The following is a 14,307-nucleotide window of genomic DNA, read 5'->3' on the forward strand; positions in this document are numbered from 1 at the left end:
AGTAAGAAACTTTGTGGTGGCCTTAGATCAAAGCCATGTACGATAACTTAGCTTTATCATGACTAAAACTTTAATTCTTTTCCTGTACCATCTCCCCTACTCCCTAGTAGATAATAGAGAGCTAGATTTGGACATGGATATGCTAAATAAAATGATAGATTGGTTAAAAAAATTATCGATAAAATATTGGACAAAACTGATTGGGTAAATTTTTTAAATTAGTAAATAAAAGTGGTAAGTAAATAAACTAGAATCTAAAGTTTAACCTGATCTGGCCAAACCAGATCCCTCTGGTCTAGATGAAATTAAACTCTCCTTTAAGCTCTAAACCTTCAGGGTATCTATTTTCTTTCTCATTTCAGTTTCCTTAATAAAGCTTTTAAACATTAATCTATTCATCTGTGATTCAGAACATGGTGAATAATTCTGTTTTATGATTTGTTGTATGTGTGTTTGTGTGTTCCTTAACCATCATTATTAGAAAACCATGTTCCATGGACTCCCTGGACTAAACATAGAGATGCCCACGGTGTTGTACCCCACTCCACTTCCTCAGTATGATGGACGACCACCCATCAAACCGCAGCAGACAGAATCCAGCACTTCTCGACCAGCTGTGGTACATTTGCATATATTTAGATTTAAGTTGTGAATTGTTTTTAATTGCTTGCTATGTGTGTTTTCTATGATTTGCATCACTGCTGTGCCAAAGGCTCACCTTGAATTTGATTTCAAGTTAGGGTTTTTAGCATAGTAAATTTAAATTATCAGACTGCTAAAACTACCAGTTAGAACATCTTATACTTCTAAGCAGTCTAGGCAATGTAACAGCTATAAAAATGGGCATTCACTTTATACCCATAGCCAAGCATCCGCATCCCTCAAATGCTTAACACCACAGGTCAACAGACTTTTTCTCCAACAGGCTAGCTGGTAAATATTATAGGTCTCTGTTGCCACTACCAAATTTCCCAGTCTTTCCAGATAGCTGCCATCTCCCTCCTGTTTCTGTTGGAGAACCTAAAGCATACAGATATACGGCTGAGGTATTACACCTAGAAATGTAATACCTGATTAAAATGCTTATAATTAGAAATTCTTTCACTCATTCACTTAATCAACATTTACTGAGCATCTGTTATATCCCAGACATTGTGCTAAGCATTAGGAACATAGATTGTGGTTTTAGGAATTTGGGGGAGAAAGCAAAGGTGGATAAATAAACAACTACATTGCAGTATTATGATTTCTTTCAACAGAATATTCACGGGGTATTCTAGGAGCACATTCAGGGCAACCAATAGAGGAGTAAGGGGGTGCTTTTTAAAAGATATAGTGGCTAACCTGAGCCTCAAGAATGAGTATAGAGAAGGAAGGAAGGAGAATGTTTTATTCAAAGGGAACAACAGGTACACAGTCTTAGGGAATGCGAGTTGAACAAGGGGCTAGAGTGTCAGGTGTGTGGAGGGGAAGGTGGGACAAGTATGTAGCAGAGGCCAAATCATAAGGGTCATATACAGTGTGCTGAGGAGTTTGGGTTTTTATCTTATAGGTGGTGGAAATGAAGCATCTGATACAGGGGAGTGATATGATCAGATTGGCATTTCAGAGAAATCACTGTGATAGCAAGTAAAAGGGTGTGAGTCTGGAGCCACGTTAATAACTCAAGGTAGAAGTCATGAGGACCTTCTCTCCTAAAGGCTAGGGACCTTGAGAATGCAGAGGAGAGCACAGATTCCAAAGATCTTTGGATGTCCGAAAGAAGGAAGTAGCAGAAGAGAAAGAACCTGGCTTTTACTTTAAGTTTTTTGTTTTTTGTTTTTCATTTTTTTGGCTGTGCTGCACGGCATGCAGGATCTTAGTTCCCCGATCAGGGATCGAACCCGTGCCCCCTGTATTGGAAGTGTGGTGTCTGAACCACCAGGGAAGTCCCAGGCTTTTACTTTATATCTACAAAGCCCCAGTGCTCTAAAACCTGGATTGTATGTAGAGGAGTAACATCCCTCCTATGCATCTAGAGTGGTGCTAACTGCGTATCCTGTTTGGGAGAACTGAGAAAATAGTCACTCAGGTCATTTTCTGTAGACCTTGATCTCTTGCAGAACCTTTGTTGAGAAGGCTGAATGCTTTCACAACCATTCAAGGAAGGTGGCGTTAGTCTGTACTTAAACAGATGAGGAAAGGCAAGCTCAGCGAGGCTAAATGATTTGCCCAGGATCACAGATACAGAATTTAAACCCAGGTCACAAGGTTTGCTCTGTCCCATGTATTTCCTACCTTGTTTCTTTTGGTCCAGTAAGTTGTACATAAACACTTAGCATAGTGCCTGACGTATGGAGTATTAAGTGCCGCTTTTTTCTCTTCTCCTCTTCTTTATCCGTACTACGTGTTGGAGACATATTTAGTAATTATCAAATGAGAAGTTACCAATAGCTATCATATATATGTTTTCATTTGCTCCTAAAATCAGAATAAAAGGAAAAAATCAAAAGTAAAAGCGAAGAAAATCCAGCAAGGAGAGGAGGAGGAGGAAGAATCCAGTGGTGAAAGAGAAGTAGCCCCAGTCACTGGCTCAGGCAGACTGAACCCGCATAAAGGGGACACTCAGTGCCCCTCCTCCCTGGGTGTTTCGAGTTTGCCATTAGCTGGAAGTGGAGCTGCAGGAAAAGACCAAGTCTCCTCATCCTTCAGTTCTTCCAGTTGGAAGAGAGTCAGCAGTAGTGAGTCAGACTATTCTGATGCTGAAGGAGGCATGCAGAGTAAAGTGAGGTAGTAGTATTTTGTTATATTTTTATGCCTTATATTCTAAGTTGTGTGTATAAGTTTCTAACCTTGCTTAAAAGTCTGACTGCCGCATGTGATTTAACTTGGAAGAGTCTCATTTACGTGGGACTTTGTATTACTATGCATTTTGCATTGTTCTCTTATCTGTCTTTGTACATGTGGTTCCTCTGCCTGGGTTATTCTTTCTTTCATGTTTTTTGCCTTTTGCCTTGTTAACCACTACCCATCTTCAGTATGAGCTCAGCAATCATATACTCTGAGAAGCCTTTCCTGACCCCTTATTCCGGCTTAGGTACCCCTCCTATGTGACTGTTTGACTTATCTCTGATTACTGTGTTGTAGTCTCTTTAACTGTATGTCTCTGCCTTTAATAAGCTTGTCAAGGGCAGGGGCTTAGTTTATGTCTGCCAGCCTCAGCACAGTGCCTGGCACATACGTAAGGATTCTCAGTACATATCTGTTGGATGAATGGATACTCTGCAGTATCTCATATTTAATACTGATTTCCTAATATCAAAATGTTGCCATCTTATTCTCTATCTAGTTATGTTTTTTTAATTGTTGACTTTATTAACTTGTTAGATAAACAAATTACTTTAACATGTTTTGATCACATTTTGAAATAATTTTTAAAATGTTGGCATCTTTCAGATTTATTTAGAATGTTGAATTTCCCACTGTATCATTTGAGTTGGCTGGAATAAATAGCATTTCATGCTTATGTTTTTAAAAACAATTAAAAGGCTTTTTTCTTCCTTCTTTTGGTTATTAAAGGTCTTACCAAGCCAAAGTTCGCCAAGGAGCATTAGCCTGTTTTCTTTCTACTATAAAATCAATAGAAAAAAAAGTTCTTTATGGCTACTGGTCAGCCTTTGTTCCTGATACACCTGAGCTTGGAAGCCCACAGTCTGTGTCCTTGATGACTCTTACATTAAAAGATCCTTCTCCAAAGGTAAGCATTTAAATTCTAAGGGTTATAACTAGGAAGAAAATCTTTACAAGTCTTTGTTGTTTTCTCTGCCCTATCTGATCTTACTGCCCCATCTGATCTTATGTGAACAAGGCTCTTATTAATACCGACCCAAGTCCTGACTTGAGAACCACTAAATGGGCAGGAGGATAGGAAATGGGCTTATGTGAATATCAGGTAGAGGGAGATCACACTGAGCTCACCTCCTGCCCCAGGGCTTGCTTGAAGCATGAGCACACTGAGTTATTGTTTCAGTGTCCTCTGAGCTGCGCTGAAGCAGCTGTGCTTCTCTCTCTTTTATGAAAATGTTGATTGCCATGGTGTTTATAATAGAAAGAAGTTAAAAATGGCTTTAATACTCACTGGAATATCATGGTATATAATGGTTATGAAAGATGTATAAGGCTTAGGGAAATGCTGATGATGCTTTATGAAAGTATAGGATATAGAATTATATGATCCCAACAGTGTTTTTTTTTCCTTCAACTTTTCCATATTTTTCAAATCACATGTAATAAATAGTAATACATATTTTTATGAGAAAAACTTATTTTTAGAAAAGAAGGAAAAGTAAATGGATAGCTACAGCAAGGTAACTATGGCTGATCAAATATTTACCTCTTCTTGGATATGTTAGCTATTTTCCAGAAGTTAGCTTTTTACCCAAATAAGGAAACCAGGGTGGTGTTTAGATTCCTCTTACAACAATGAACATTAAAAAGTCATGCTACAGGGCTTCCCTGGTGGCGCAGTGGTTGAGAGTCCGCCTGCTGATGCAGGGGACACGGGTTCATGCCCTGGTCTGGGAAGATCCCACATGCCGCGGAGCGGCTGGGTCCGTGAGCCATGGCTGCTGAGCCTGTGCGTCCGGAGACTGTGCTCCGCAATGGGAGAGGCCACAACAGTGAGAGGCCCGCGTAACGCAAAAAAACAAAAAAAAAAAACAAAACAAACAAACAAGTCATGCTACGTGGCATCTGGTATCCTCAGGTAATTAACCTACCCTCTCAAAATGAAAGTTTTAGTTAGGCCAATAGTATTATTTTCTGTTTTTAAGATTTTTCCCTTAAAAATGAGGAGGACTAGCAATCCATCATACATTGAAACTCCCTTTGATCATCTCCTTGAGTAGCTAATTACTATATAAGAAAACTTCTAAATGACCCTTCAACACTCTTACAGGGTGAAGAAAAATAAACTAGCCTCAATTATGCACACACAAAAATGCCTTGTACGGTATTTCAAATACCCAATATACTAAATAGTTAAACCAGTAGAAATTTTTCAGATTGACTGAATCATCGGCAAATGAGAACCTGAAAAATGGTGGTGGCAAATAAATAAATAATGAGGCCATTCTAGTAATTGGAAGGAAAACTGCTATGAAGGTTGAAAAAATATATATATATATGTATTTATGTTTTTGAAGACCCTCCAGCTGAGGGGAGCTGCCGTAAGTAGCCAAGGAGATGGAGATGAAAGTAGATTGAAATAATATTCATGATGTTTATATCTTTGTATTTTTCGAACATTTACATTTGAATTGCCATGAGAAATTTTACTTACTGCAAAGTGGTCCTCCTTGATTTGTGTACTTCTTACATATGTTCTTGCTGTTTAATTTCAATAATGCAAGAGACGTGATGAGTGAAAAAAAATATAGAACTCCCTTCTGGAGAAGTCCTAGGTCTAGCACGAAAGCCACACAAAGGTCCTGGAGAAAGGGAAGACCAGTCATCATTCTTACACAGTTTTTTAAAAAGATCAAAGTAATGATTAAAATTCATGAGTTCAGTGTAATGGCAAGCGAAATGAATATACTCAGATTTTTTAGCAGATACTAGGTTTAGAAGGGTGTAAATAAGGGTCATGATAATTGTCCACAACAGGTCTTGGAGTGCACCACTGCAAACTGTCCGTAGTGTAATTAATTGTGAACCAAGACCCATGTTAGAAAAAAGTGTTTTGGTAGATGATGTCAGTGAGAGAGTCTTTTTAGAAAGACTTCTAGAAAGTTACGTGCAAAAATTAAAAGTACTAGTTCATGGACTTCCCTGACAGTCCAGTGGTTAAGACCCTGTGCTTCAGCTGCAGGGGGCGTGGGTTCAATCCCTGGTCGGGGAACTAAGATCCCACATGCCGCAAGAAATGGCCAAAAAAAAAGTACTAGTTCATGTCATTGGAATAGAACAGCATTCTGGATTGATCAGAGCTAGGTTAAAAGGCGCAGCCATGTGTAAAAGCTCAGTGGTCATCTCAGGTGCTTATTGAGTATAGAGTTGGATAGTATAGACTGAAGTTTGTATTAGCCAGGATGAAACATGACAAGACAAAAATAATGTCTCTTCTCCTTGAAGTACACAGTGATGATGGTTTTGAGTTCATGGCAGCTCTGATATGACCTATGGTAGATTCAATTGGAAGCACAGTTGTCACTGATATACTGAGAAATTTTCCAGAGAGAAATGGACAGAAGGAAACATGATTGGACTACTCCATTCAGAACACCAACAATGACAGGGATTACTTTCAGGAAACTGGAATGTAAGATGCTAGAATGGTTCATTGAGAAGGAGAAAACTTAGAAATTTCCTCTAGGATTTGGCAGTGTGATGGTACTTGGGAAATTGTCACATGTTTACATGCTGGAAATGTGCTTCAGAAAGCACATCCTATGTTTTCAGGCAAGATAGAGCAATCAGTATAATAATACGACTAATTAAAATAATACTAATGCTACTAGTAACAATATGACTAATCTAAGAATTTCTTCTATATGATTTCCTCAGGTGTTACAAAAGTAGATTATGTATATATATCAACAAGACGTGACCTAAGGGACAAACTGTAGGGCATACCTTCTTCTTGGTACCTTTAGAATTATCCTGATTTTCAAATTCCATGATGATTATTTATTTCTCTTTTAAAGAGCTATGAAATGTGGAAACAAATCAAAATCTAGATAATAGATATCATAACTAGGAAAGAGAATAAAGAGTTGAAACTTTTAACTGTCACGGAATGGTAGGTAATCAGGTTTCCTCTTTTATGGTCAATTAAGAACAGGTGACCTTTGCTTGGAGGTCTCTAAGTCTAGAGACCTTGACACAGTATGCACATGCCTCCACCTAAAAGGCATCCAACTTTGGGGGTGTGCTCAAATGAAATTAACCCTGAACATATGTGAAGGATAATCAGGACTTGGACAAAGCCAAAGACAAGCACAGCCAGGTGCCCTGCATTGAAACCTCAGTGGTAGCCATTCCCAGCAGTGACGACTTCATCACTCTTCCAGAAATATGCTGAGACTGAACATACATAAAAAAGGAAAAAATAAGGATTGACTGAGCTACCTCAGCAAAAATTTCTACTATATCCTTAAATAGCAAAAAAGGAAAAGTGCTTTCTTGTTTCATTACCTTTGAACAAGCCTTCGTGCCCAAGGAGGTAAAACTACCCTCTAGTGAAACTGAGTGCACTGATGTTTATAAGATTAAAAAGGCTTTCATCTACCAATGTAAATATTCAGACAATAAAAACTTAACAAAATGAGCTGTCTGGAGAGCTGCACCTCTTATGGTTTGCTTGTACATCAGTACTGTCTGCTGGAAGTGCTGATTAGAATGGTAAACAGTATTAAATATTGATATAAAAATAAATGAAGCAGAACTTGAACCTGATTCAGTGTCATGAATAGCATTTTTATAACAACAGAGGTATATTAAACAGTGTTTAAAGGAAATAAATCAGCACTATGAGAAGTAAAATTCGATATAGTATCATATTTCCTTATAGATTTTATACCTCGATGGTAGAAAATGACTAATTTCAGTGACATTCTTTTGTTTTCATCTGTGATAGTCATGAATGCTTTTTCCCACTTTAGGTACCAAAGTTAATTGCGCTGAAAAATTTTTACTTTTGAATATTAGTTCATTTCTTTCTACAACTTGGCTTTTAATTTTATTTGGTTTGTGAGCTGTTGAAATTGTAATTTTTAATTATGTTCTAAAGAAATGGAGGTTTAGCATAACATCCGCCTTTTTTGGTTAAGACCAGCCAGCAGTCTAATCAGAGGTTGACAGACTATGGCTTGTGGGCCCAGTCTGGCCAACTACCAGTTTTTGTATGACCTATGATCTAAGAGTGGTTTTTATGCTTTCAAAACATTTTTTTAATCAAAAGAATAATATTTTGTGACATGTAAAATTTATATGAAATTCAGATTTCACTGTCCATAAGTAAAATTTTATTTGAACACAGTCACATTTATTTCTTTGTACAGTGTCTGTGCTCCCATAGCAGAGTTGTGTGGTCGCAACAAAGACTCTGTGGCCTGTGAAGTCTAGACCATAAAATTTGTGCTACTGGCGCTTTATGGAAAAGGGTTGCTAGCACCTCATCTGAGTTCTTGGACCAGCTGACTTGTGCACGAGCTCTCTCTCTGTCTCTTTGTCTCTCTGACACACACTTTCCTAATACATTGTCAACTTCCTGCCTTCCTTAAGTGATTGTGCTTAATTCCAAAGACTCATACTACTATACTACAAATTTGTTCTCAAAGCAATAAATCTTTAGTTTTTTGTTTATAATTCCATTCTACGAAAAGCATGCAGAAATGATTTATTTCTTGGTAATTTGGAGATAACAGTTGAAGATTTTCTGGAAAACCTTTTCACACCAAACTCAGATATGCTTCATATTGAGTAAATACTTAGATTAGATCCTAGAATTATAATGTTGATTCCTTGCTTTTTAAATATCTGACTGAAAGGTTTAATTGACATTTTGGGGTGAGCTGGCCAAAGAGGGTATAGTATTATTTCATATTAGTAGTCCTGCATTTATCACCTACATTCCATTTTGGTTAAATTGGCTTTTTTTTCCTTTCTTTTTTCTTTTCTGAGTTTTAATACTGCAAAATCATCAGAATACTAATTACAAGTAATCTTTTAACCTTATAAAGAAAATCTTAATGCAGTGGCACTATTCCTGATAGATACAGCAGTCCATTGATAAAGGTGCACATGTTTTCCTTTCTATCCATAAAGTTATATTTAATAGTATTCCTTTGAGTATCAAAGATTTTATTGCAGATTTTATTTTCTGTACCTAAGAATGTTTCTGAAAGTTGGGTCACTAATGGTGCCTGCCAAGCTGAGTATGCACAAAGTTTCTAGTATCCTATGTAATTAATATTGAGCACTCATGGATGCTTTAGGTTGGAACGTAAAGCAGAAGGTCCTCGGGGGCTTTGATATGAAACAGACCCTAGATGCGTGTAGTTTTTCCTGCCCACAGGCGGTTTGCTTTTCTCTTTTCATTTGGCTTTATGCTTTAATAAACTAGGCTTCTCATCTTTAAGTTATTTTCATGCTTGTGACATCAGGTTTTTATACTGTGGTGCAGCTTAGGCTTATTCCTTACAGTAGGAAACCCTAACAGCCATGTGATTTGAGGCTCTGTTGGTTTTTTGAAGTGTGGGGGTGGGGCGGCGCGCAGGTGGCTCAGTTCACGGCTGCTCTTAGGGCCTGGTGGATAATCACATTGCCCTCTAATTAAAGGAATCCTAAATACTTTGAAAATGAAAAACATATATATAGGAAGAAGGGGATTCGACTCCTGATTTCTAACTGATGTGCATCATCCTGAAATTTCAGACGCGTGCCTGTGCTCTGCAAGTTTTATCTGCCATCTTGGAAGGCTCAAAGCAGTTTCTTTCTGTTGCTGAAGATACCAGTGACCACAGAAGGGCTTTCACTCCCTTTTCTGTAATGATCGCTTCTAGCATTAAAGAGTTGCACAGATGTCTTTTGTTAGCTTTGGTGGCTGAATCATCCTCACAGACCCTTACTCAGATAATTAAGGTAAATGTGCCAAGTTATCGGTGAGTTAACAGAGGCAGTTTCTTTCTTTTTGCATAATGTTTATATTGCCCAAAAGTGAATTGACAAGAATATAACTAAGTAGTAATTTTATTAAAGATATCCTGTTTGGAAGTCTGTTTCTACTTGTCTGATCATACCTACAATCTCTGTATGTACACCTAAATGTTTTACTAAAAATACTGCTTTATCTTTAGTATTAAGTTGGACCAATGAGAATACAAGTGCTATTCCCCCTGAAAAAAAAAAACAAAAGGACTGATTTTTAAATAAGTATAAAGACTTTTTAAATTAAAGGCTCTAAAATTTTGTCTCTATGCTGTGACTGTATCAGGCCCACTGATGAGCTCTTCTTTGTGTTTTGCAGTGCCTTGCAAACTTAGTATCAAATTCACCTTATAACCGTCTGAAACTCAGCCTGCTGACCAAAGTCTGGAACCAGATAAAGCCTTATATCCGCCACAAAGGTTGGTGGTAGTTTGAAACTGATTGCTTCTTTATATCAACCAGATCTAGATTATTAGTTTTTAAAAAATAGAGCATTTTTATAGCTCTAAGATATCTCTGCTTATTCTCCTCAAATTTGGGGGGGGAATCAACTATTGCTGGAACCCCACTTTTGACCTCTAAAGCCCCAGTGGACACCACTGGAAAGAAGTGACCTGGAGAATTAACTGTAAAGTTTAATGCCTCTTCAATGCATCAGTGCAGTGACCAGAGTATCCCTTTAGAATTGAGATTGAGCAAAATCCCAGGGGGGGTCCCACTCTAGTATGTAATAGTTCATATCCTTTAGATATAAGTAGAGGATGGATGGACAGTCAGATAGACAGACATTATCCTCATTTTGGAAGGAAGAAGTGGAATATAAAACCTAACTTCTTTAACATTAACTTCTCTGGAGTTCAGATAAAATTTCAGAACCTCAAATCTTCACTAACTACAGTCTTATTTCTTATTTCCTGACTTACTTCCACATATAATATATATGTGTTGCCTTTAGAAGACTTGTTTTTCTTTTGGTTGCAAGCTTCAGGATCAGACCACATTCTGTTGAGTTCTTAGTCAGAATTGTAGAACTTGAAGAAGGCACGGATGTTTTTGTGCCATCGTGGGAGATGTTCTGGACCCAGTGTCAGTCTGCAGCTCACTCCCATTTTTGCCACTGCATAGTCATGACCTTCTCTGAACCCTAATTTCCTCCTAACAGGAAGGTCTATGCCTACCTCATAAGATTTTTATGAGGCTTAAATGAGATAATGATATGTAAATATGTAAACAAAGTCCAGTTCATCCCTTTCACCAATGTGTAAAAGGGGACCCAGGAAGGTAAATCTTGCCTTAAGATTGCTTATCACTTCAGTTGCAGAAGTAAGATTAAGACAGCCCAAGTCTTCTGGCTCAGTCCCCTGCTCATTCCACTGCACTAGCTTTTCTTCATCTGCAAACTGAGGGGAGTGAACCATGTCTCAAAGGTCCCTTTCAAGTATCTGACTTTGTCCTCCAGCAACCTTTTATTATTAAACTGTTCAAACCCACAGAAAATTTGTACTATTGTACAGTGAGCACCTGTTACCTCTACCTAGACTTAACAGTTGTTAACACTGTCATATTTGTTTTCTCTCTGTCTCTACATATATGTATCAGTGTGTATATGTGTACGTGTGTGTGTTTATATGCATATTTTGGTCTATGTGTACGTATTTATATAGACTTTCTTCCCTTGAATCATTTGAAGGTAAATTATAGACATATTTCACCCTAAATACCACAGTATGTATCTCCCCAAAATAAAGACAATCTCCAAAAAACACAATACCATTCTCACACCTAAGAAAATTACATTGATTCCATAGTATTATCTAATGTCTAGTCCACATTTAGATTTCCTCATGTGTCCCCAAAAGTCTTTTATAGCTTTTTAAAAAAAACCTGGGTTCATTCAAGGTTCATGCGTGATATTTAGTTTTTATGTCACTTTAGCCTTTTAAACTTTTTTTTTAAATTGAAGTATAGTTAGCATTATGTTCAGGTGAACATAATGATTCAACATTTAAATACATCACAAGTGATCACCACGATAAGTTCTAGTAGCTAGGCATCTCTCACAATACAAAATTACTACAGTATTATTGAGTATATTCCTCATGTTGTATATTATATCCCTGTGACTTAATTATTTTATGACTGGAAGTTTGTAACCTCTTAATCCCTTTCACCTATTTCATGTATGCCCTAACCTCCTCTGGCAACCACCAATTTGCTCTCTGTATCTGTAAGTCTGTTTCTGTTTTGTTTGTTCATTTGTTTTGTTTTTTAGATTCCATGTATAAGTGAGATTATGCAGTATTTGTCTCTGTCTGACTTATTTAACTTAGCATAATACCCTCTAGTTCCATCCATGTTGTTGGAAATGGCAAGATTTCATTTTTTTTTTTAATAAATTTATTTATTTTTGGCTGCATTGGGTCTTCATTGCTGCATGCGGGCTTTCTCTAGTTGCGGCGCCCTGGCTTCTCATTGCAGTGGCTTCTCTTGTTGTGGAGCACAGGCTCTAGGCCCATGGCTTCAGTAATTGTGGCACATGGGCTCACTAGTTGTGGCTCGTGGGCTCTAGAACACAGGTTCAGTAGTTGTGGTGCACAGGCTTAGTTGCTCTGCGACATGTGGGATCTTCCCGGACCAGGGCTTGAACCCATGACCCCTACATCGGCAGGCGGATTCTTAACCATGGCGCCACCAGGGAAGTCCTTTTTTTATGGCTGAGTAATATTCCATTGTATACGTATGCCACATCTTTTTTATCCACTTAGGTTGGGCATTTAGGTTGTTTCCATATCTTGGCTATTGTAAATAATGCTGCAGTGAACATTGGGGTGCATATATCAAATCAGTGTTTTTGTTTTCTTTGAGTGAATACCCAGAAGTGGAATTGCTAGATCATATGGTAGTTCTGTTTTTAATTTTTGAGGCACCTCCATACTGTTTTCCATGGTGGCTGCACCAATTTACATTCCTGCCAACAGTACATGAGGGTTCCCTTTTCTTCACATCCTTGCCGACACTTGTTTCTTGTCTTTTTGATTATAGCCATTATGACAGATGTGAGGTGATATCTCATTGTGCTTTTGATTTCCCTGATGATTAGTGGTGATTAGTAATGTTGAGCATCTTCTCATGTTTTTCTTGGCCATTTGTATGTCTTCTTTGGAGAAAGGGCTGTTCAGGCTCTCTGACCATTTTTTAATGGGATTGGTTTTTTTTGTTACAGAGTTGTATGATTTCCTTTTTGAGAAATATATATATGTGTGTATATATATATATATATATATATATATACACACACACACACACACACACACACACGTGGATATATCATTGGCAAATATCTTTTCCCATTGAGTAGATTGCCTTTTCATTTTATTAAAGATTTCTTCCACTGCGTAAAAGCTTATTAGTTTGATGTAATCCCACTTACTTATTTTTGCTTTTGTTTCCCTTGCCTGAGGAGACAAATCCAAAAAAATACTTCTAAGACTGGCATCAAAGAGTGTACTACCTGTGTTTTCTTCTAGGTGTTTTATGGTTTCAGGTCTTATGTTTAAGTCTTAAACCCGTTTTTTATTTGTTTTTGTATATGATACAAGAAAATGGTCCAGTTTCACTCCTTTGCATGTAGCTATCCAGGTTTCCCAACACCATTTATTGAAGGCGCTGTCTTTTCTCCATTACATGTTTTTGCTGCCATTGTCATAGATAAATTGACCATATAAGTGTGGGTTTATCTCTGAGCTCTCTATTCTGTTTTGATTACTGCAGTGTTGTAGTATAGTTTGAAATCAGGGCATGTGAAATCTCCAGCTTTGTTCTTTTTTCTCAAGATTGCTTTGGCTATTTGGGGTCTTTGGTAGTTCCCTACAAGTTTTAGGATTATTGGTTCTAGTTCTATGAAAAATGCCGTGGGTATTTTGATGGTGAGTGCATTGAACGTGTAGATTGCTTTGGGTAGTAAGGACATTTTAACAGTATTGATTCTTCCAGTCCATAAGCATGGTATATGTATCTTTCCATTAATTTGTGTTGTCTTCAACTTCTTTCATCAGTGTCTTATAGTTTTCAGAATACAGGTCTTTCACCTTCTTGGCTAAATTTATTCTTAGGTATTTTATTTTTTTGATGCAATTGTAAATGGCATTGTTTTCTTAATTTCTTTCTCTGATGGATTGTTATTAGTGAATAGAAATGCAACAGATTTCTGTATATTAATTTTATGCAACTTTACTGCATTCATTTATTAGTTCTAATAGTTTTTTTGGTGGAGTCTTTGGGGTTTTCTATATATAGTATCATGTCATCAGTGACAGTTTTACTTCTTCCTTTCCAATTTGGATGCCTTTTATTTCTTTTTCTAGTCTGATTGCTGTGTCTAGGACTTCCAATACTACATTGAATAGAAGTGTCAAGAGTGGGCATCCTTGTCTTGTTCCTGACCTTAGAGGAAATGCTTTCAGCTTTTCACTGTTGAGTATGTTAGCTGTGGGTTTGTCATATATGGCCTTTATTATGTTGAGGTATGTTCCCTCTGTATCCACTTTGTTGAGGGGTTTTAGCATAAAGGGATGTTGAATTTTGTCAGAAGCTTTTTCTGCATCTATTGAGATGATATAT

At 37.4% G+C, this 14,307-nt stretch overlaps 1 protein-coding gene across 3 annotated transcripts in view; it reads left to right on the top strand.

Annotated features, from left to right (window-relative positions):
* The window catches only part of HEATR6 (HEAT repeat containing 6), a 43,062-nt gene that overhangs the window by 8,726 nt on the left and 20,029 nt on the right, over positions 1 to 14,307 (top strand). For all 3 annotated transcript variants that reach the window (XM_059998132.1, XM_059998134.1, XM_059998133.1), the window contains 5 exons: positions 482 to 619; positions 2,471 to 2,769; positions 3,559 to 3,736; positions 9,415 to 9,621; positions 10,007 to 10,106. In XM_059998132.1, coding sequence (XP_059854115.1) covers positions 482 to 619; positions 2,471 to 2,769; positions 3,559 to 3,736; positions 9,415 to 9,621; positions 10,007 to 10,106 — 922 coding nt within the window. The remainder of the gene's footprint in view (positions 1 to 481; positions 620 to 2,470; positions 2,770 to 3,558; positions 3,737 to 9,414; positions 9,622 to 10,006; positions 10,107 to 14,307) is intronic.

Source organism: Delphinus delphis, chromosome 19, assembly GCF_949987515.2.
Source record: "Delphinus delphis chromosome 19, mDelDel1.2, whole genome shotgun sequence".
Taxonomy (NCBI): Eukaryota; Metazoa; Chordata; class Mammalia; order Artiodactyla; family Delphinidae; genus Delphinus; species Delphinus delphis.